Source organism: Nannospalax galili, unplaced genomic scaffold (genome assembly GCF_000622305.1).
Source record: "Nannospalax galili isolate Female #2095 unplaced genomic scaffold, S.galili_v1.0 scaffold874, whole genome shotgun sequence".
Classification (NCBI taxonomy): domain Eukaryota; kingdom Metazoa; phylum Chordata; class Mammalia; order Rodentia; family Spalacidae; genus Nannospalax; species Nannospalax galili.
The window spans coordinates 598,492-621,210 of NW_008334302.1; the positions used below are offsets into that span (position 1 = coordinate 598,492).

The following is a 22,719-nucleotide window of genomic DNA, read 5'->3' on the forward strand; positions in this document are numbered from 1 at the left end:
TATATTAGTCAGAATATATTTTTGAGAGTATTAGATTCTGCTGTAAATGATAAAGCAGTAAAAATAGGTGAAACTTTTAAAGACTTTAACATAGATGTTTATTAGACATAGGCAGAAATGGGATGTATCAAACAGAAAAGGATGGAAAATTAATACTATATTCAATTCCCAACACTGAAATAAAAAAGCATATACAATTGGGAAGGACTAAGATCTGAACGTTCTTGAGGCATCTAGGCAGTGTAAATGATAAAGCAGTAAAAATAGGTGAAACTTTTAAAGACTTTAACATAGATGTTTATTAGACATAGGCAGAAATGGGATGTATCAAACAGAAAAGGATGGAAAATTAATACTATATTCAATTCCCAACACTGAAATAAAAAAGCATATACAATTGGGAAGGACTAAGATCTGAACGTTCTTGAGGCATCTAGGCAGTGAATATCATAGTATACCATACATACGAGCAGCAGAACTACTCATGAAGTCTTAATTTAGCACCCGTGGGTGACACTTTCTGACCCCATGTGTGCTCTACTCAAAGAACAACCAATGGTAACTATTGAAGCAATGGTGTCCTTGCACACTGGCCTCTGTGTCTGCTAAGGCAGGTTCACGTCATTGGTCCTGAGTACCTTTTCTCTTGGGACCCTGTGTTCAGACCTCAACTCTGAGGAAGCTACTGAGGCAGAGAGAAAGGCAGGCCATGAACATGGAGTGAGCTTGGGATCCTGGCACAGAGCTCTTTCAACCTCATTTGCATCCTGCACTAAGTGTGGTTACCCATCCTCACTTCCTTCTCTCACTGAATTTTGAATTGGCTTAATAAACCCTATGATGCTCTGTGAATTGTCTTTCATGGGTAGCCTATCTGCAAATGTGTTTGAAGAGCCCATCATTGCCTCCATCCATCCCTACAGAGCAAATCAGCACACTCCGTCCACAGGATTGTGAAATTGCATACTTCCATATGGAGTGTACTGGGGAGGAGGGTTCAGGTCAGACATTCTAACATGGTTTAGGTACACTTCTAATTTGATTCCAACAACAATCTTTATTCCACTGTCAGTATTAATGAAAGTGCCAGTTGTGAGAACAGGAGGTAGAAACTGGTCGGTTTTAGGGGTAGGGACCTTGATTCTTGACCTTGACCAGAAGCAGAAATGTCCTTGTTTCTATCCTGCTTCTTTTATACTACAGAGAGCAACTGCCTGGGAACTACACGTATAAACTCCATTCCATACACCTGGGATGGAGTGGCCCATGAACACCTCAGTGAGTATACCAACTGGACTGATCAGCTCACCTCCCCCATCTCAGCCCAGAAAAGCCTCATTCACCCCTAGACAATGACTCTTGTTGGCAAACCATTTCTTGGGACCCACACCTGCTATAAAGAGGCCATGTTTCCTTCCTTTTCTCTTAAACTCCCACTTGTCCAACTATAATAAGCTCCTTTCTAAAACCTCATCGTTCCTCTCCACTGTGAAATACATTTTTGAATTTTTGAGACAAAGGACTTGGAAGCCACTGGGCCAGGAGGCTTTGGTAGCTGCTGATTTTCTGGGACCCTAGCTCTCTGAGCTTGAATTTCTGCAAACCACATAGTTTACCTGACTGGAAAGCCTCCATCATGCTCAAGGACACCTGCTTTTGTACCATGTATCACCAGTAGAGAAAAAGATACACAATCTTGATGTGTTATTTGTTGTTTTTGGAGGTTTATAGCAAACTAGTCCTATTCATTCCATTTTTCTTTTTTTTTAGTTTCAATATATCCTCTTTCTACCACCATTACATAAAATATTTGGGATTTCTTAAAATGTGATTTTCAAATTAATAATTGAAATTGTTTAACATTTTGAAGCAGCAAAACCAGTGCAGAGCTCAGATGTGTGGCTCCCCTTACTTCTTTACTGATGTAGCCATCCTTATTTATGTCGTACAGATTAAATGCCCAGTTGAGTTTTTCTTGTACTGTCCCTCGGAGCAAAATGGAAAGACCTTTGATGAAATCCTGAAAAGCAGTAAAAGTAGATTTTAGCACTTAAATTCCCTCCTAAATGATGCAAGCAAAAGTAACAACCCTCTGGATTTCAAACACTTTAGTAAAATTAGTAATGTGTGTTTTAGTTTTCAGTTTCTTAGAATTCTTCATGAGCAGCATGAACCACGTTCTAACCTTTAACATTTTATCTTCTAATTAGAAACTGAGGTAAATTAACATTAACCACAGTACTGGAAATTGCAACATTATGCGAGACTACTCAGACAGAAGAAACACACACACACACACACACACACACACACACACACACACACACACCCTACCTGATAGGTGATAATTGGCTTTCCAGTACAAATGTATATAATTTACCAAAAAGACTAATAATACTGTGCAGTTAAAATATAAACACAACTTTTGGAGCATATGCCTTTCCCTGCTTACTTTCCCACTTATAGTCTCTGGAGTGCTGTCCTTTCTAAATATACTCTATCAATATTATAATAAATAATCAATAAAAAGCACATAGCGTATTTCCTATGAAAAAGATCCACATGCCACATGGACTGAGGGGATGGCCCAGTGGGTGAAGAGGAGGAGGAACTGAGTTAGGATTCCCAGCACCGGTGTGTGGTAGCACACATCTGTAACCTTAGTGCTGAGAGAGGGGAAACAGAGACAAGGAGAATCACCAGGGCTTACTGTCCCAGGGAAATGGCGAGCTCCAGGTTCAGTGAGAGACTTCCAAAAACCAAAGTAGAGAGGGAAGACAGCCAGTGTCAACTTTTGACCACCACATTCCCATCCATAGGCACAAACATATATACATAAAACACGCACAAAAAAAAGAAAAAGAAAAAGAAAAACATCGACTAATAAAAAAAAAATGCAGGGTCTCTGTAAGAGGCAGATCAACTGTATTCTTTTTTAAAAATTTTATTTGTTTTTAATTTTGTGTGTGTGTGAGTGTATTGCCTGCATGTATGTAAGTGTACCTGTGTTGTGCAATGCCTGTGGTCAGAAGAGAGCATCGGATTCCCCTGGAAGTGGAATTACAGAAGGCTGTTAGCCACCTTGTGGGTACTGGGAATCGAACCTGGGTCCTCTGCAAGATGTCTAGTAGAGACTATCTCTATTCAGTTCCTTTCAGTCAGTGCTAAGGCATCCCCAATTATATTCTTTAATTAGAAGTCAAATGGGGCTGGAGAGATGGCTCAGCAGTTAAGAGCACTGTCTGCTCTTGCAGAGGACCTGGGTTCGATTCCCAGCACCCACATGGCGGCTACAAACCGTCATTAACTCCAGTTCCAGGGGAAATCCAACGCCCTCTTCTGACCTCCGTGGCATTGCATGACACGGGTGCACTCACATATATGCAGGCAATACACTCATACACATAAAATTAAAATAAATTAAAAAAATTAGAGATTACTATTGTTTATCTCATGATAGAAAAATGTCTACAGTGGGAAAAAGAATCCAAAAGTTCAACCAAGGGAAGCTCATTCCTGAGGAGAAAGCTCAGTTGGAATCTAACTGATTACCTCAACTTGCCAGTTGATTTTTGCTGCAAGACTTTGATGTGATGATGTCACATTCCTGCTGTTATTTGTTCATTTACTTGAAAGCCTCACTCATGGGTACACTCTCCTCTGTTGGGAACTCCAGTTGACTGCCTTAAAGAGGCTTCCCCAGTTGATGTTTTGAGAGCCCAACTTGATATTAAGATTATGTCTGTCTGCCTACCAATCTCTATCATCTATCTACTGTTATTTATTATTTTACATTGGCTTACTATACACTTATAATAAATCCACTCATTCAAAACCCAAAGTATGGATATTTTAGATCATTCTCTGAGCCCTACAGAACAAGGTCTGAGTTGCTAACAATCTGGTCTTGTTCAATAGTGAACATTTTTTCATCTGACAAGCCTTTAGTCAGTATCTTGGTGCAGGTTATTTTATCAGGAGCATTAGTCATTATGACTTCTCATTTATCAATCAAGGACCTGAACATTTTGAACCACAATCCACAATAAAGAATTGCATTTTAAATGGTAACCCACTACACACACAGACAAACACCCATTCATACAAACATAATTTTACACAGTTACATACCAGAGCTTGAGGTTAATTATTGTCTCTTTCCCCTCTTCCACTAATGCTCTAAAGTGTTATGGCTACTGAGCTCTAATTTCAGTACCTAAAGTAGCTGCAATTCAAATATTTGAACATAACTCATTTCAGCATTATTTCCTATTGTTGAGTATGTAAATTAGTTTGACAATTTTCTTTGCTACAAATGACTCTACAATAAAAATTTTCTCTGTTTCTCATAATTTAGTTTTATTTTCATAGGGAAGAATCAGAATTAGTAGGTAAAGAACCTTAGGACACAGAAATTAAATAGTAATAATAACTATAGATTGTTGATTTATGGGGGGACCTTGGGTTCAGCAGGTCCCTTGTGATAGGTCATGCCAGCTGCCTCACACAGCATAGAGAGTGTACACTGCTGTCTTTATAGATCGGTGCTCAGGGAAAATAGACTGAGTCAAGGCACAAAGCCTGAGAACAGCAGAGCTGGCAATGGAAACAGACGTCTGAGTCAAATTGTAGGCTCCCCTTTGGGCTGGAACTAAAACCTGTGTTATGTAGGACAGCAGGATACAAATGTGCTAAGTCTCCATTGCTCGCTAGGGAGGAGAGAATTGTGGAGTGATGTCTAGTAGAGACTATCTCGATTCAGTTCCTTTCTAGTGGCATTGTAGAATAGGATATTTAAATATGTCAGGAATTCACAATTCTTTCCATGAATAGATATGCATAAATAAATTAGAAAATGGCCTTCTAAAATGTCAAAAGGATCAATTGTGTATATGTACAGATATAAAAGCTTTTGGAAGATAAGATTAGACCCTCTAACAGTTAAATGTCCAGGACTACAATCTCAGACTCAGAGACAGACATACTGATTTCACACCTTGGAGACTGAATGGATTTTAACCAGGTCCCATCAACCTTACTAACATCAAACATTTTTCATGTGCCAGACAGTTGTATGAACTCTTTGGATATATACTTAATCTTAGTAACAGCATAAATGGAGGTGTGTAACAGGGACAAAAGAAGCAGCACATGAAGTTCCCCAAGGCTGCAGTCAGTCAAAATGAGCAAAAGAATAGAGTCAAGATAAAAAATAAGTACCCATGAGCCCATATTGATATAAATAAGTATTGGATGAATTTGTTAATTCATAGAGGAGTAAGGACAAACCCTCCATACAGAAGAATTCTAAATAATTAGTTATATCCTCTGCTATTGAGGAACTAAAACCCAATTCTGTAACTCTTAAATGTGTATGGTGCATAATTGCTATTTAAAGAATTGTTTTGTAAAGGGAAGACACTGCACTAGGAAACTTGACAAAAACTACTTGAGGCAGACAATCAAGGTTGGTGTCAACAGTCATAAATCATTATGAAAGCCTGTACTGATCCTGTATGGTAAAATGGTCCTTTGCCTCAGCAGTTTTCAGTCCCCAAACTCAGAGCTCCAGTTTAACCATGAAACTGCAGACAAACACTAACCAAAGGCCAATCTACGAAATATCTGAGCAAAACCTCCCCCAAACTGTTAAGATTGTTGAAAACAAGGGAAGCCTGAGAAACTGTCACAGCTAACAAGGATCTAAGGAGATGCTAGCTATGGCTAAATGTGGACAGGGATGAAGGCAATGTAACTTAAATGGGGACGAAGAGTCAGAAAAATGAGAAAAACAAGAAATCTGAACACAACATGGAATTTAGTTAATAACTGTGGCGTTTACAATTGCAACAATATCATAATCACCTGGCCATTTTAAATAGACAGATGCTTAAGTTTTTAAGAGTGGGCCTGAATTTGGGAGACACTAGTTCCCCTCGCTATTTACTAGAATCTTCTGTCTCCAAGAACTGTGCCCATGGATCTCTCTCGTCCCTGAATCTGTGCAGATGAAGCCATGTCCTCACCCTGTGCCCATGGAACTGACACTGAAGTCCTGTTTTTCCCACTTTATCCTCAGACAGGCCAGCCCATAATTTATTCAAAATGGTTTCTCCAGCTTCATTAGGACAGTACAAGTTCAACTGCACCCTGAGCCAAATAGACATCACTCTTTTCATCCCTAGTATCTCATTCATTTAGAGTCCTTTCCAAATCTCCAGTGCTCCCAGCGGAGGTGAGTGGGTGCATCATCGCTTGCAGCTCCTTGATAAGCATACCCACATTTATTCATTATCATTTTGGGTGGAGTATCAAACTGAGGTTACCAAGGAGACATCCAGGTAATCAGACTTAAGAGCATATGGTTTTTCTGGAGTTAAAATCATTAGTCCAGACTATGTCCATTAATAACAGTCATTCCTACAAGTGATGTGCTCATATTAACTCATAAACTGAACAAGTGTACTCTATTAATCTATGGTAAAACAGAAAATAGCATGTGCTATCTGCAGTTTTCTTAAAACAGGTCTATAAAAATAAAAGATTATTTTTAAATGCTTTAAGGGAGATTGGTCTTCCAGCCATGGGAATAAATAGAAATACTTATTGTATATATTTCTCGTGTCTTGTAATGATCTTCTGTTTCCCATATTTCATTGTCTATGAAGGCCTCTGCCTCCCTCTTGACTTGATGACAGGGTAACAAGCAATGGATAGACCACATGTAACATGATCCCAGTCCTTGGAAGTCAACAGTCTATGAATGAGGCCCAAGGGACTTTCTCAGTGAGAACAGGTGGGATCTTTAGAAATTAGTCAAGAACATGAGGGAATGCAACCTTCAACAGGGCAAGCATTTTTATCGGTTTTGTTCCCTGTATCCTTTCTAGGATCCTGAAGGGTGTTTGGTGCATAGTAGCCTTGGTGGATGTGCTGGATAGCTTTAATTATCAATTTGACACACCTGGGTAGAGAAGCCATGTCTATGGTGCATCTTCTTGACTGTTGAATGATGGGGGAGGGCCCAGCCCACTGTGGGTGATGCCACCCAGGCAGGTTGTTCTGTATTGTATAAGAAAGCAGGCTGAGCACAGGTCAGGGGAGCAAGCCAGTAAGCAGCGTTCCTCCATGGCCTGTGCTTCAGCTCCTGCCTCCAGGTTCCTTCCCTGAGTTCCTACCTTGGGGTCTCTGATGAACTGTGACCTGGGAGATGTAAGCTGAGTAAACCCTTTCCTCCCCAAGTTGATATTGATTAGAGTGTTTTGTCATAGCAATGGAAGGCAGACTAGAACAGACATTGGTACCAGAAGTGGGATATTGCTGTGACAGACCTAACCTTGGTGTTTTGCAGAGGACTGTGGAAGCGTTTGGAACTTTGGGATGGAAAAATCATTGAGCACTTAGAGTTTGTTGCTGTGGAGCTTGAAACAGTTATGTTGAAAGAGTTGTGGACAATATAGGCCTGGTTTGTGAAGCTTCAAAGAAACTATCAGGGCTGTTTGTGTGATATCTTGAATTGAGACTCTGTAGTTTCTGATCAACTGGGGATGAAGAATCAGCTATAATTAAGAAGATACCAGAACCACTGAACTGAAACTTTTGTTTTACTGGGACAATTGATGGTGGTTAGCTGGGCCTGAAAAATCAGCTGTAACAAAAGACCAGCATCACTGTGGCAAAATCTTCTGGGAAGTATTTCCTCAGGGTCAGCATACAGAAGCTATGGACCAGAGAGGTCCCAAGCCTCCATCTCAAGTTGGAAGCAGGACTTGGTAATGTGTAAAGTCTTCTGCATGTTCTTGGTGTTGAAAGCATGAAGGGGGTCACAGAGAGCAGCTGAGGCTTTGCATTCTGAGAGGCTAGGAAAAGCTATTCTTGAAAGTGTAGCCTCAGTTGAAGGGATCATAGAGAAAATCTGAGATGTTGCACCCTGAGTGGCCAGAAGAGCCCATTGCTGAGGGTGCAGTTTCAGTGGAGAACCCAGCTTTTCAGAGATGCCAGGACCGTGGGATAACCACTAAGAGCAGCGGCAGGTATAGCATGGAGCAGGCCTGGGCCTGCAAGATGAACTGTGTGTGCTGTGGGCAGCAGAGTCAGAGAAGTGGAGGTGCCAAAAGCTTTTGGACCCCAGAATATTGTGAGTGAATCCCAGATTTACAGCTTTGAGTTACTTTGCCAAACTTAGGTTTTGCTTAGGTGTGTGTGCACATGCATGTGTATGTGTGTGTAAGAATTAAACTCAAAGATTAATAAATTTGATGCAAATGGAATTCTGTACCAATTGAAAACATTGCTTAAAATAATTCTCCCTAACATTTCAAAAGAAAATAAAAAATATCTGATTTAACAAAGTGACACATAAAGACTTTTCCCGTAACCTTAACCGATATTTGTATAAAACCATTTTTTTATGAGTACTGTGAATGACAAACCTTTGGACAAGGTAATGCCTCCAGGACATAACTCCTGGGGTGCAGCTCATGTTATTTTCCCTGTGAACTGAATTGTCCTTAAGTGGCATTTCCGGGCAGCTCTGCTGTCATCAGTTACCTGTAGTAGCAGCAGTTGTGCCTATTCCAGAGTTATTTTGATCGATAGAACTTTTTTTTTTTTTTTTTTTTTGATGCAGGGTCTCCCTGTAGCCCCCGCTGTCCAGGAACTCACTATGTAGACCAGGCTGGCCTTGAATTCACAGAGATCTGCCTGCCTCTGCCTCCCAAGTGCTGGGATTAAAGGCATGCACCACCACGTCCAGCACAGCTAGAGCATTTTAACTCAGCCTCAATAACATAAGCAATCTGAGAAATTCTCAGGAGTCTACATTCTCCTGAAGGTGGTAAAATGGAAAATCACCTACAATGGGCTATCTCACCTGCAAAATAAAAAATATTTGGTCCTTTACAGGAAAGTTTGCTGGCTGCTGATCAAGACAAGAGGTGTTACAGACTTTGTTAGAGCCAGTTAAGATTCAATTCCGATGCCCATTTTCTTATCTAAATGAATTTGGATAGTCAGCCTTTCTAAGGTTTTGGTTCATTGACTCTCATATATAGCAAGAGTATAAGTCTTTCATTTTTCTATCAGTGATTTATTTAAAAATTATGAACTTAAAAGCTATATGTTGGGAAGACGGGAGAGATGGTGAATGTTATTGATGAAACTTATTTTGGTGAATTCTCGTGCCAAAGCTGAACTAAACTGACACAAAACTATATCTATCTATCTATCTATCTATCTATCTATCTATCTATCTATCTATCTATCATCTATCTATCTATCTATCTACCTATATAATTTTTAATCTCTCTATCTCTCTATCTATCAATCTATCATCTATCTATCTATCTATCTATCTATCTCTCTATCTCTCTATCTATCATCTATCTATCTATCTATCTATCTATCTATCTATCTATCATCTATCATGTATCTACTATTTACCATCTATGTATTCACCTGCATATAAAATAAATAAAAATAAAATAAAAATTTATATTATTTATTTATTATTTCTTACATACATGAATGCTTGCCTGCATGTATATAAGTGCACCCATGTGTGCAAAGCCCATGAAGACTGGAAGAGAGCATAGAATTCCCCTGGAATTGGAGTTAGGAATGTTTTTTAGCTAACATGTGGATACTAGGACCAAAACCAGATCCTCTGCAAGATCAGCCATTGTTCTTAACCGGTGAGCCATCTCTCCAGCCCCCCACCCTCATCCTCTTATATGTTAAAAAGAGGACACTGCACAATAAAAGCTTATTTTCATTAATAATATGGTGCGAAGAGGACTCTGGTCATCTAACTACCCAGGCCGCTTCCACTAAGTTACAAAGTCTTCTGGAATATTTGATTTTACAATTTCTACAGATGAGAATGGATGGAAAAGTTACTTCTACAACTTTCTGTGGAGAAAACCTTAGTCATACCCCACCTAAGTGCAGGAGAGGCTGGAAACGGCCTAAACATGGGATCATTGTGTACATAAATTACCATTAAGTTCAATAGCCACTATCAGTCTTGTCCTTAATCATATTTTGTTGCAAAAATATTACAAATTTGATTGCAGTTTAGTGTAGACTCTGCTAAAGACATTAATGTTATGCATACACTTACACTATATTATATACGCAATACATTATATATTGTAATACACTATATTATACTGTCTAATCATCTATTATCTATGTTATTAGAAATTTAAAGTATGAAGACTCTTAAATACCAAATTCAGCCATCTCTGACATGGTGGGGTGGAAATATAAAGGGAATTGGACGCCTATATGTATGTCCACCCTGTCTGGGGCAAGATCGCCTGAAGTTGAATATTGGGTTTGCTACAGTCTGTGTGACTATCCAGAATGCCTAACTTTGCAACAACCTTTTTTTTTTTTTTTATTTGCTAAAAGGAGATAATCATAATACCTAGAAGGGTTATATAAATTAGTATTTTATAATTAACTCAACACAAGGCCTCTAATAATACACGCTAAACAAGCAAATCAGTTGGCATTATTATGCGTTACTACTATATCATTGCTAATGAAAATTTAAGTCCTTAATACAGTAAATGCTTATTATAATAAGATACAAATCTTTCATAATATCACAGAGCAGTCATCTAGCCCTTGCTTGAACATGTTTGAAGATACTAGTTGACTGTGTAATATGACAAATGCCAGAATTAATTACATTATTAGAAAAATTCTTGAAGTAATAAATGCTGTAGGTAAAATATAATAAATATTGAGCTTGTATTCAGTGCCAGGCTCAGATCCAAACCCACTACTGCCATTACTACTTTCCTGTTGCTTTGTTGACCTGTGACGTTACCTTTCTGCTGATATTTGACTGATAGGAAATTAAGGCCTAGAGGGTTTAAATATTAAGTCAAAAGTCCCACAGCTACTTGGTGGCAAGATGGGGATTAGATCCAATCACAGCTAAAGCCAAGTCCCTCCAGGCTTATTTGTTCTGTCCTTCACCTTTAAACAAGCTAGATGGAAAATTCCATTTCCGTTTATTTAAGAATCAAGATTGTCTCTGTGCTGTGTCTCTCAGCATGCTGTTGCTGCTAAAAATATGTTCCTTCTCAAGCCATTTTTGTCTTCTAGATACCTTCCAGGTAGCTAATTAATTTAGAAATATAATTGCAGTAGCATAGTTTAAAATTTGATTTTGGTTCAGTATTTAGTAACATTTATGAGCTTTGACATTACTTTTCAGTTCAAAGGAAAGGCACTACACTAATATACACATCATATATAACTGTCACAATTAACTTACAAATTATAATCAATGTTAATAATAATTACGGACGTTTTACATAAATACTATAGAAGTATTGTTATGCATAAAACCATGTTATTAATAGCAGACTAAGTGTACATGCAAAATGAACACAAGGTCCTATTGTTATAGTAGCAAATGGCTCTATAAGTTTAATAGGCCAAGACTATAAAATTACCTATTGGAAGACCTACCTGACCAGTTTTACTGGTCAATCACCTGGTCATTGGACCACCCCTGGAAAGGCAGGCTCACCTTAAGTCATGCTAAATAGATGGGTGGAATACCTAGTGTGTTAATGAGATAGTGAACTTTTCCTGCCTGGAATCCCCCCTCACAGCACAGATCTTCTGGACCCAGCAACTTGTAGGTCTCTATGAGTCTTCACGCTTTTCTGAATTCTTCAGAAAAACGTAGTCTTTCCTTTTCTTCTTCATGTCCCTTTTCTAAACATGCTTTCTCTAGTGCCTTGGGATGCCCCTCGCATCTTGTATTTCTTTACTTTTCCTTTAAAGCTTCCTCTCCCAGCCATGTGCCTGCCAGTCAGCCACATGTCTGACCCCCACGCAGGCTCTAAACCCACATGGCTTCACTGATTTCTTTCCTTCTCCCCACCATTTTCCTCCTCAAGGCAGCTAGTGAGATTACTGCTCTGAGGATTTTCCTTAAAATTCTAGTAAAATAGTTCTAAAAGCTCCCATTTGGGTCCACTCTTAAATTCTTTTATAAATGAGAGTAAGAACCCTCTAGGGGACACTCTTTTTTCCCCTCTTCACTAAGACAAACTGATAGCATATTTCTGATACTCCAATTTGTTTCAAGAAATGAAATCACTAGTAATTTTTGACTCTGTTATTTTCTGTGACTAACTTTTTTATTAGGTGAATTACAACCTTTGACTTCTACAGGTATATTATGGCTATGCTAGAATTAACTTTATGGGTAAATTATTGCAAATGGAATAGGATATTTTGCTGGGGAAGTCTTTTTACAGGAGAGTTAGGGCACAATTGCACTTTCCCTTTGATGCAGTTACTGCTGTTTCTACACCCAGGACAATCCTGGTCACTCCGCCCTACCTTTTTGGTTCATACGTCCTCAATTGTTACTAACTTCTGCCCTTCCTTTCTCAGGATAATGCTTAGTTAAGCTTTATGAGGTGACATTTGAGATTCCTGATCTAGAATCTTCATACCTGTTCCCTGAGGCCTGCATGAGGCAGAGTACACTTGAGGAGGCACAGGTACAGAATTGCCCCTGGGAATTCTATCCTGGGACATTTGACTGGTATCTCACAAGGCTCCACACTTCCTTCCTTCACCCTGACTCCAGGCAGCCTTGTACTGAGAGTGCTGCTCTAATGCCCATATTATGGATCCTCCTTCTTAGGCATGACAGATGGTTACAATTATGTCAAACTCATGCTTAATAAATTTGAATTTGTCTCCCCTTGAATCTCCAAGGCCTTTACTGCACTCCAGTCTTTCATCAACTCCTATCTGGAATAGTAGCTTCTAATTGCACTCCCTGTTTCTAGGACTGTATAGTCCTATTAAGATTTCCTCTAGGGCTCCTTAGCTCCTCATCCTCTTTAGTAGGCAGCCTGCCCTCACACCCTGCTTCCTTCAACCCTTCCTCCCGGCTTGCACACTTATGTTCTGTCTTCCACAAGATCTACAGATACTTTTTTTTATTTACAGAGCTGTAGTTTCCATTCAGCCTCTACCTCATGCTTCTCATCTCAAGCCTATATTCCCTTGACCAGCTTCTACAAATTCCTCTAGACACAATTCACAAAACCAAGCAGAAAGGCTTTGCTACTATGACCCCTTCTGCTTCTGGTTCACTTTCCCTGATGGTCTCATTCCATCTTCAGCTGCACTTTTTCACGACCCTTTTCAAAAAACTTATTATTTTTTAATTTTGTTTATATGAGTGTACTGCCTGCATGCACGTCAGTGTACCCATGCTGTGCAATGCCCACAGGGGTCAGAAGGGGCAGTCGGATCCCCTAGAACTGGAGTTACAGACAGTTGTTAGCTGCCATGTGGGTGCTGGGATTTGAACCAGGGTCTTCTGCAAGAACAGTCAGTGTTCTTAACCGCTGAGCCATTTCTCCAGCCCCAAGCCAGGACCCTTTTCAAAATTTCTGTTCATCCATATAAGCTACATCTCCTTCACATATCCCAAAATAGAAATGTACCTCCCCAACTGCATCATTTTCACTATGTGATAACTGTCTATCCCGAAATTAAAAGGTAAGATAATGATTAATTCTACTATCTAGAGACCAAGCACAGTCTTTCAGAATGTAAGCAAATCTAGAAGCAATAGATTTTCCTCACAGTTTTCCTTATAAAAATAAAAGATAAAGCTAGTTAAAATTATGCATGACTTATTCCCCTAATAGCTATATTTAAATATATTACTACTGGTGACCTTTTGGACACCAGATATAATACATGATGGATCACATTCTATCCATAGTAAACATACATCAAGATAGATTGGTAGATGAGTGATAGAGATAGATGATAGACAGGTAGCTACACTCTGTGAATACCCGGTACATGTTTTTATACTGCTAGTTGCATGCTTTTCCTAGGACTCACTTGAAAATGTTAATTTCATTGAAAACTTCTGGGGCTGGTGAATACAGTCCTTTTTTCTGTGTTCAAAATCTTGACCCAGTCTACCGCTTACTAGGCATTCCAGAGGAGGGTTTAGGTATCTTGAGTTTGTATTTCCAAGGCCTGCCAGAGTAACTGGCCCTTGTTAAATGACAGTAAATGTTAGGCAAATCGTTTTTCTTCTGGATTGCTCTCCTTGTTGAGGAAAGCCAGGTACGAACAGATATAAAATATTTGAAAGTACATTAAATGTGAGTTATAATTTGTACTATGTTGCAAAAATAAGAACAACTACTTGTCAATTGAGTAAGGAAAATGGAAGTATTCTCAGGCTTTACAAAAATGGGCAGATCTGGGTAGGAAGAATAGAAGTTCAAGGCCAGCCTGGACTACACAAGACTGTCAATAAATAAATAAATGATGAATAAATAAATAAAATATAAAAAAGTCTCAAGCTTACCTCAAAGCTCACAGCTCCATTGTGGTCTGTATCAAATGCATTGAACAGAAAATGTGCATATGTTGTCGAGTCTGAAACATTGAAAAGGGAACAGCATACGTTAGTGTTTCTGTAGCCCGCCGCTCCGTCTGCATCAGCCTGTGCACTCTGTCCCTCCTGCAGCTGCAGATCCACAGCCCCTGATGGCAGACATTCTCCAGGAGCTTCTGGCTAGGATTAATCTCAACACATGAGATCTCTGGTATTGCTACAAAACCCGGGGTGAGTGATGGTCCCATAGGTGGTATTCAAGATTAAGAGACATGTCTGGACATTGTTTGGTGCTTGGCAGAAACTTATTTATAAGAAAAGCAACAAGAACCTGAATAATGATGCACGGGTGAGTTGCTTTTATCAACCCTCCTGCCATTGTTAGCACTTTGATGGTACAACACAAAGAAGTCTTTTCAGACAGAGAGAGGTTGGGAAATTTGCTGAAAGTCACACAGGCAGAAGAGACATGAAGGTTCAGGGGCACACAGCCAGTAAAGTTGACTGGTGGCAAGGCACAGTAGCCCAGTAGGAGGGGATCGAGTGGCCTTTGAGACTCCCAGTTCCTTGCCATTGCATGCAGTAGGCAGCCCCTGCCTTGAGTCCTGGGAAGGATTCAAGGCTCTGGATAATGGGGATAATTATGGGTGACTGGATCTCCAGTTTATCCCAGTGCTATCCAAGGATAAGGAAGTTCTCTGAAATCTACTTCTTTCTTCCCCTTTGCCTTCCTCCACTGCCTTCCTTCTTCTTCCTTTGTCTTTTCACTAATCTCAAAGCTTCCCCCCTTACATTTTGAAAGTGTTTGTCACTGTTTCCTTTTTTTAATGCTCAGCCTTCTTTTTGAGTGTTTTGTTCTTGATGCTTGATGAAATTTACATGATTACTTTAAATGTTTCATCTTGTGGGTTTTAGCCTTTTGTTTTTGTTTCAAAATTGTAAGCTTTTAGATCTTTGGTTCTGGCCCTCTATCTTCTGTTTAAAGTCTCATCAATTTATCTTATGACTTTTAACTTTTATTTTTACTGGGATTTAACATAACTTCCATTCATTTTTGACATTCTGAATTGTTTTAAAAAGGCTGCCAAGGAACCATGTCAGAATAGCAGTGATGAGGGATTTCCTTGTCTAGTCAAAGAAAGCAGCATTACTCCTCTTTAAAAGTTTCTATGTCCTGCTAGAAGAGTCTGGCCTTTCCAGGACATTAGCTATGTAAGGAATATTTTATCCCAGTTATTGGTCACTGACACTAGTGAAGGTTGTGCATCTCAAGATCTCAAGGCTGACTGTACCCTCAGTTTCTCAAAAAGGATGATGGTGGCTCCTCTCATGTCTCTTTGTAAAATATCCTATGAGGCAGTAGTGATTTAAATATATGAATTGTTAACGTGTGTGTGTGTGTGTGTGTGTGTGTGTGTGTGTGTCTTGTATGCCTATGTGTACAGATACATTTGTGGGTACATATCCACGCAGAGGCCAGAGTTCGATGTTCATTCTCCACCTCAGTTTTTGAGACAAGTCTCTCACTGAACATGGACATCACCATTTCAGCTAGGCTAGCTGGCCAGTGAGCCCCAGGGAACCATCTGTCTCTGTTCTCCTCCCCCAGCACTGAGGTTGCAGGAGCATACCACCACTCCTGACTTTTAAATTGGTGCTTGGGATCTAAACTCGGTTCCTTATGCTTGAGCAACAAGCATTTTACCTACTAAGCCTTCTCCCCAGCCCCATTAACTTTGTTTCTAATGAATAAACCAGGCACCCAGATTGGATCTGTACAGTATGTAAAACCTGTATATCTACAATAGTGTCTATGTGGTATTGGTAATTTGTAGGAGGAAATAATTTTGGGTGTGGGACTAGGGAATTAATTGTAATTGACTTAGTGTAATTGTTGGGAAGTCTTATTATAGAGTAATCAAGAGTTGGCAGCCTATTCTTATTTGCAAAGTTGTTTTGTGCTCAATAGTACTGTTTGTGTACTTCTTAAACTCTTTAGGGCCCCTTGGAGACAGTATTTTATAGGTGGTATGTTACATTTATTTTCAGGAGAGGGGAGAAAAAAGAAGTTTTGCATATTTTATAATGAGTTTCATTAAGAGAGTCTCTTGTTACCCTGTTCAGACCATCAAGGTAAGTATCTCTACCTTACCAAGCACAACTCACCATGAATAATAGCTCACTTCAGATGATGTTGGTACTTTTAAAATTAAACCAAGATAATATAGGCATATGATAAAGATTAATAAATAGTGTTTCTCTAACTTCAAGGCTTGACACATGGCTGTGACACTCTTAAAGTTTATACTGATGTGTGTCAGAGGATTTCTTATTCCTCTGAGTGCACCTTGGCAGTTCTCTTAGTAGTCAAATCAATTTTCCAGCCTAAATTCATCACACAGAGAGCTTTTTCTCATCATTTAATAAAATCAGAGTGCTTGAGTTTGAGATTTCAACTTATTACAAATCTATTTTATTTAATATGTATGAGTGTTTTGCCTGCTTGTAGGTAAGTGAACCCATGTGTGTAATGCTCACAGAGGCCAGAAGAGGGAGTTGGATTCCCTGGAACTGGAGTTACAGACAGTTGTTAGCTGCCATGTGAGTGCTGGGAACTAAACCCTGGTCCTCTGCAAGAACAGCCAGTGCTGTGAGTACTGAGCCATCTCTCCAGCCCCACAAAAAAGTATTATGTATAAGAGTGTTCGGCCTGCATGTACTTAAATTCAGTGTCTTGCAAGCCCGTGAAGGCCATAAGAGGGCGTCAGATCCTCTGCTACTGAAATTACCATATGGATGCTGGGAACTGAACCTGGGTCCTCTGGAAGAGCAGCCAGTGCTTTTAACCACTGAACCGAAGATTAATGGCATGACCTTGAATAAGTTGACATTTCTGTGACTCAGTTTCCTCATCCATAAAATGTTAACAGTACTAGTATATACAACAGAGGACCATCATGAAATTTAAGTGATAGACTCCTGCACATAAGTTTTACAATTGTCTCAGGAACCTATTAGATATTCAGAGAATATGAGCTATTATTATTCTTGTGTTCTTATTTCAAGTGCTTTACAGCTGGGGCTACAGGGAGACCCTGTCTCAAAAAGAACAACAACAACAACAAAATGTGATTAAATCATTTAGAAATGTTAACTTTTTTTTTTTTTTTTCACTTAGCTAAGTTCCCATTTTCATGAAGTCTCTTTTGTGTGCCTAGGTGACTGGAGTTCTAATTAGATATACGCTTTTACACAGTAAAGGCCAGCTGAATTATGTCATGAAAGAAAATGAGCATTCTGATTAATTTCTTCTGGAAACAACAAAACATTATTAAAGAAGAGCAGTTATGCCACCAGATTTGTTGGGGTGGGAGGATCCTGAGCCCTGGGGTGTTGGGCTCAGCATAGGGGCAAACTGAGTGCAAAACAGTCTTCTATAGTCTGGCTTCAGCTGACTCAGCTTCTAAACGAATTGCTCATAGGATAGATAACTAGATTTTAGTCCAGCTGAGGGCTTAAAAGGTTTAGCAATGACCTCTGTTCTCCCTTTGTGAGCTTGATGGTCTCTGGTCCTCTTTGGTTATATCACCAAGTAACTACTGAGATAACCTATTCTTGTTTTACTCATGAAATTGAAAATGTCTTTTGAAACTGTATAGTTGTCCAGGGTACTCACGGTTTCTTGGGGTAGGAGATCTTAGTACTTAGTATATTGTCTCAGTTTGACAAAGGTGGAAAACATGTGCAGGCACCTTTAGTGCCCTAAGATAAACCTTGCTTAATGGTAGCATGAGTGACGAAATGAAAACATTGCAGTATCAGCTTTTTAAACTGCGGTTTCCTTTGGCCTGACTCCCACATTCTATAAAGGAACAGAGAGGGGCCTAGAAAAAAAACAAAACACGGCGCTAATAGAACTCACTGTCGACAGCTCATCTACAAACTTGAGACTCCTGACTTAGCCCAGGTTTCTCAACTCAGTTATTTCTACACCACAGTAACTATACCAGGAACCTTGAGCAATGGCGAGGTCTCAGGTTTGAGGAATGAAACCAAAGTGCCTGAGGATGTTTTTTCTCTATCCTAAACCCTAACTTAAGTGGATTCAAGCACAGGGTATGGAAGTTACTTAATGTGTTTGATCACTCAATTCATGGTATTGTTACTCTAGTAAGGCAGATTTATATACATGAACAGTAATCTCTCAGTAAGTCCTCTATGACTGCGGTGAATCCAGTGCAGTATATATATTTAGCCTGTGCAGGGCTCTAGGCTCTGCATACCCCATCCTTCAAAACAAGAGCAAAAATACAACGCCCAGCTCTCTACTATCCTCTTGAATTGTACTTAAAAATTATTATGCATTATACTAGAACGAGAGAGGCGCACAACAGGTAGAGTTTGGTGAATACTTTTAAAAGTTAATTTAATCTCTATGTCCACGGAAGTCAACTATGTTTTTCAAGTGTTTCATATACAATGGATGCCCAAAGAATATTTGTAGATGTATTTTCTTGACTTAAGCTCATTTCTCTTTTTTAAATTAAAAAAATATTATTTTTATTTTATGTGTATGCTTATATTGCCTGCATGTGTCGTGCAATGCCCATGGACGTCAGAAGAGGCTGTCAGATCCCCTGGAACTGGAGTTATGGATAGTTGTTAGCTGCCATGTGGGTGCTGGGATTCGATCTCAGGTCTTCTGAAAGAACAGTTAGTGTTCTTAACCACTGAGCTATCTCTCCAGCCCCTCACTCATTTCTTTAATAGCTGTTAATTGGGTAACTAGTATAGTCAAAGTGAGTGTAAAATTCATATGAAAAAGCAAGAATAGTCCAGAAACTTTCAACTTTCCTGAAAATGTGGACTGCTTGATATGCTAAGTGCTATACACTCAGTGCTTCTCTGGCAGGTGGAGAAATACCACAGCCAGTGCCATCAAGCTTTTTCCTCTCTCCTTGCCTTATACTAGGCATGCTCTATCCCTTTGCAAACAAGATGCTATTGTCAATACAGCTGTGTTGGCATCCATCCAGAACACCAAACAAGTTGTGCTTGGTAAACTGTCTCACTAAGCCTCCAGAAGAGCCAAGAACCTGACACAATACAGATTGCACAGGGTCTTCTGTACACAAGACAGAGCATTCATGCAGGCAATGATGAGGTGGTGATTTACAGACATGTCATTGTTACTGTTTATAATGCAAGAAACCTGTTGCTCTCAGACCATCAGCCTGAATAAATGATGATTTGATTCGTGGTAGTACAAAGACAGCTGCAGCAGGAATCTGCCTGCCATCAGAGTCTGTTCATCCTCATTTTTCCCTTTGCAGAGATCGTTGTGAGATGCAATTTGCATTCATAATATTAATTTTTAAATGGTAAGTCATCATTCTTTGAAACATCTCATTCTGTTCAATGATGCCCAGTACTTTTAGATTTATGCATTCAATTAATATGAATAATCAAAGAATTTTTAAGAGACAGAAAGTAATTTTTCCTCTCAATCCCCTTGGCTCTGTGGGAAGAACCCTTAGCAATGTAGATTTGTTTAAGTAGATATTCTTTAATACAGAGATTTTTTTTTCAAACAATGTTAGCATTTTAATGTGGAGCACTACCTAATATGTAGCATGTAATAACTTTGATTAAAACAATAAAAAATAACAAAAATTTCCATCTGTGTGATTGCTTTGATATCTATACTTCTCTCTGTGTTGCCAGATACTCAGATAGTACATATGATTTTTTTTTAAAATTGTGAAATTTTAAGTAATTTAGAATTATACGAAGTGATCAAATAATACTTAAATCGCCCTCTGATTATTTTCTCTAACTTTTCCATGTTGGAGATCAAATTTGGGGTCTTATATGTTAGACAACCCCTCTATCTGTAAGTTACTTTCCCAAATTATTCTTTCATTAGTCCAGAAAATGGGCTTATTACCATCATTGCATGAGATATTATAACCAATAGCTGCCTATCTCCTATAGACCTCCTATAGATCTGTGTGCTGTAGTCATGATGTAGGGCAGAGGAGTTATCATCCACAGTGTATGCCTAATAATAAAGATTCCTTTGTTTTATCATAATTTTAATTGTTTTAAAAGATCATCTTTAATAACATTCTCTTTTTTGGTGGAAAATTCATAGAGTTGTCTTAAAATCAATGAAATACCTAGAACAAAATAGATCATACACCAAAGAGAAGGTAATTTTCACATGAAACAACTAATATTTAGTGCTGGATACTTTCCAGATGAGCATCACAGATAACAGTCCAGATACTAGCCACCATGTGTGATGAGTGCCCTCACCCTCTCTTTCAGTGCCAGTATTCCTTTGCAATCAATTCTTATCAAGCGCTGTTTCTTGATAGTCACTGTTCAACATTCTGTGGCTACAGCAGTTGTATCCACACTTCTTTGGGTTTCATTTTCCAATGGTATGAAAAACAGTAAACAATAAAAAATAAAATATGCATTAAGTGGTTTTGAAAGATAGAAATAAAAAGGCAGAAGGAAGGCACGGGGGAATGTCTCAGGGTTGTGTTTTAAGGTGAAGCAGACAGGGAAAGCCTTACTGAGAAGATGGAATTTAAGGCAAAGGTGCTAAGACTTAGGGGTGCATACCAGGGAGAAGTGAATCCCAGGAACAGGCAGGCACTAACAAGTTCAAGGTCCCCGAAGCACTAACATGACTGCTGTTTAGGCTGACTATCAAAGGTGGCACAATGAATGGAATGGAATGAATCATAGAGAGATTTGGGAATGATAAAGGAGAAAGAGAGAGAGGATAGAGAGATAGAGAGAGAGAGAGAGAGAGAGAGAGAGAGAGAGAGAGGAATGAGAATGAATATGACATCAGTGATGTCAGTGGCCATAACTTACTTGCTGGACACAAGTTGTTTTTTATATTCTGATATGATGGAAGGTTTTTGATGGGAGAATGACATGCTCATTTTAACAGGATTATTTTGACTCATTTTGAGAATTGACAGTGGGTTGGGGAAAGTGTATCAGAGAGGCCAGTTCTCATACTGAAGTTATTGTGGCAGATGATGGTGGCTCTTGTTAAGTGCCTTTGAAATGTGCTGCCCAGGTAAATGGCAAAGTCTACTCTGGCCACAACTACAGAATGGTGGAAACGTTGCCTCCTATGTTGACTCAACAAAGCTAAGATGAAATGCTACCTCTTCTTTCCATCCTAGACTCCAGTTGATGCCTTCACTAGCCTCTATCCCATCACCATCCTCTTGAGATTTGAAATCTATTTGTTATCAAGTCCCTGAATTAAGCTACTAAATTTCTCTCTTTCCAAGATCTTTCTCTGCATGGAAACTTGTTCCTGCCATTCCTATGTTTAAAAACTAAGCTCTGCCTGTGTCTGCCTGCACTGACTTCTGCTTCCTCCAAACTGCCTCCCTCTTCTTGCCAATGCCATCTCCACTGGCTGTTTTCATAGTTCCCATTTAGCCCATCAGCCTCTGCAATTTGGCTCCCATCTGTGCCTTACCCCCTTGTTAAAAGTTGTTCTGATCAAACTCAACAATGGCTTCCATGTTGCCATACCCTAAAGATACCTTCCCGACCTCCTGACAACATACCTTAATGTCTATAGTCTCTTGACTTCTGAACTCAGTTTTCCTTGGATTTATTGCCACAATCTTTGGTTGTCCATTCTTCGCCTTCATGAATTCTTTCTTCTTTCTTAAGGTCCTTAACATGAGTGCTGACTTTCCTGCTTGGTTCACGGGACTCACCGCTTTGTGTGAATGTACTCGTCCGAGTTACTTCACCCACACCATGGATTTATCCATCAGGCGTGTGTATATACTGCTTCAAGCAACCTTATCTGCATCATGGATTTTCTCATCACTTTGTAGTTAATAATCTGCATGTCTCTGTCAATTTCTCTGATTTTTCTTCTGAGACTCAGATTTCTATTAAGTTCTTGTTGATACTGAATGCTCACAGATGTTTCAAATGTAATTTGTCCAAAGTTAAGATCATTAAGCCCCAACTTCTCCTGTAGGATATTACCTGGTGCTTATCACAATTTTGGTCAGCATCTCTCTCTCTCCTCTCCCCTCTCTGCCCTCTCCCCACTTCTCCATTCCTGCTTAAATTGTTTTACTTGAAATAACCTAATTAGTCTCATTGTCTTCACTATCGCCTACTTCAAATTAATCTGAGCATCTATCAGTAGTATGTGAAGCACAGATCTAGCTATTTCAACTACTTTAACTCCTAACTTTTTACCCTGTGCTTCATCACAAGGGTAAAACTCACATTTCTTTTTTTTT

At 39.2% G+C, this 22,719-nt stretch overlaps 1 protein-coding gene across 1 annotated transcript in view; it reads right to left on the reverse strand.

Annotated features, from left to right (window-relative positions):
• The window catches only part of Kcnip4 (potassium voltage-gated channel interacting protein 4), a gene marked incomplete at its 5' end in the record, with an annotated part of 143,700 nt that overhangs the window by 6,685 nt on the left and 114,296 nt on the right, over nt 1-22,719 (reverse strand). The window contains 2 exon segments of the mRNA XM_017797199.2: nt 1,913-2,020; nt 14,384-14,454. Of these exon segments, the coding sequence (XP_017652688.1) occupies nt 1,913-2,020; nt 14,384-14,454 (179 nt within the window).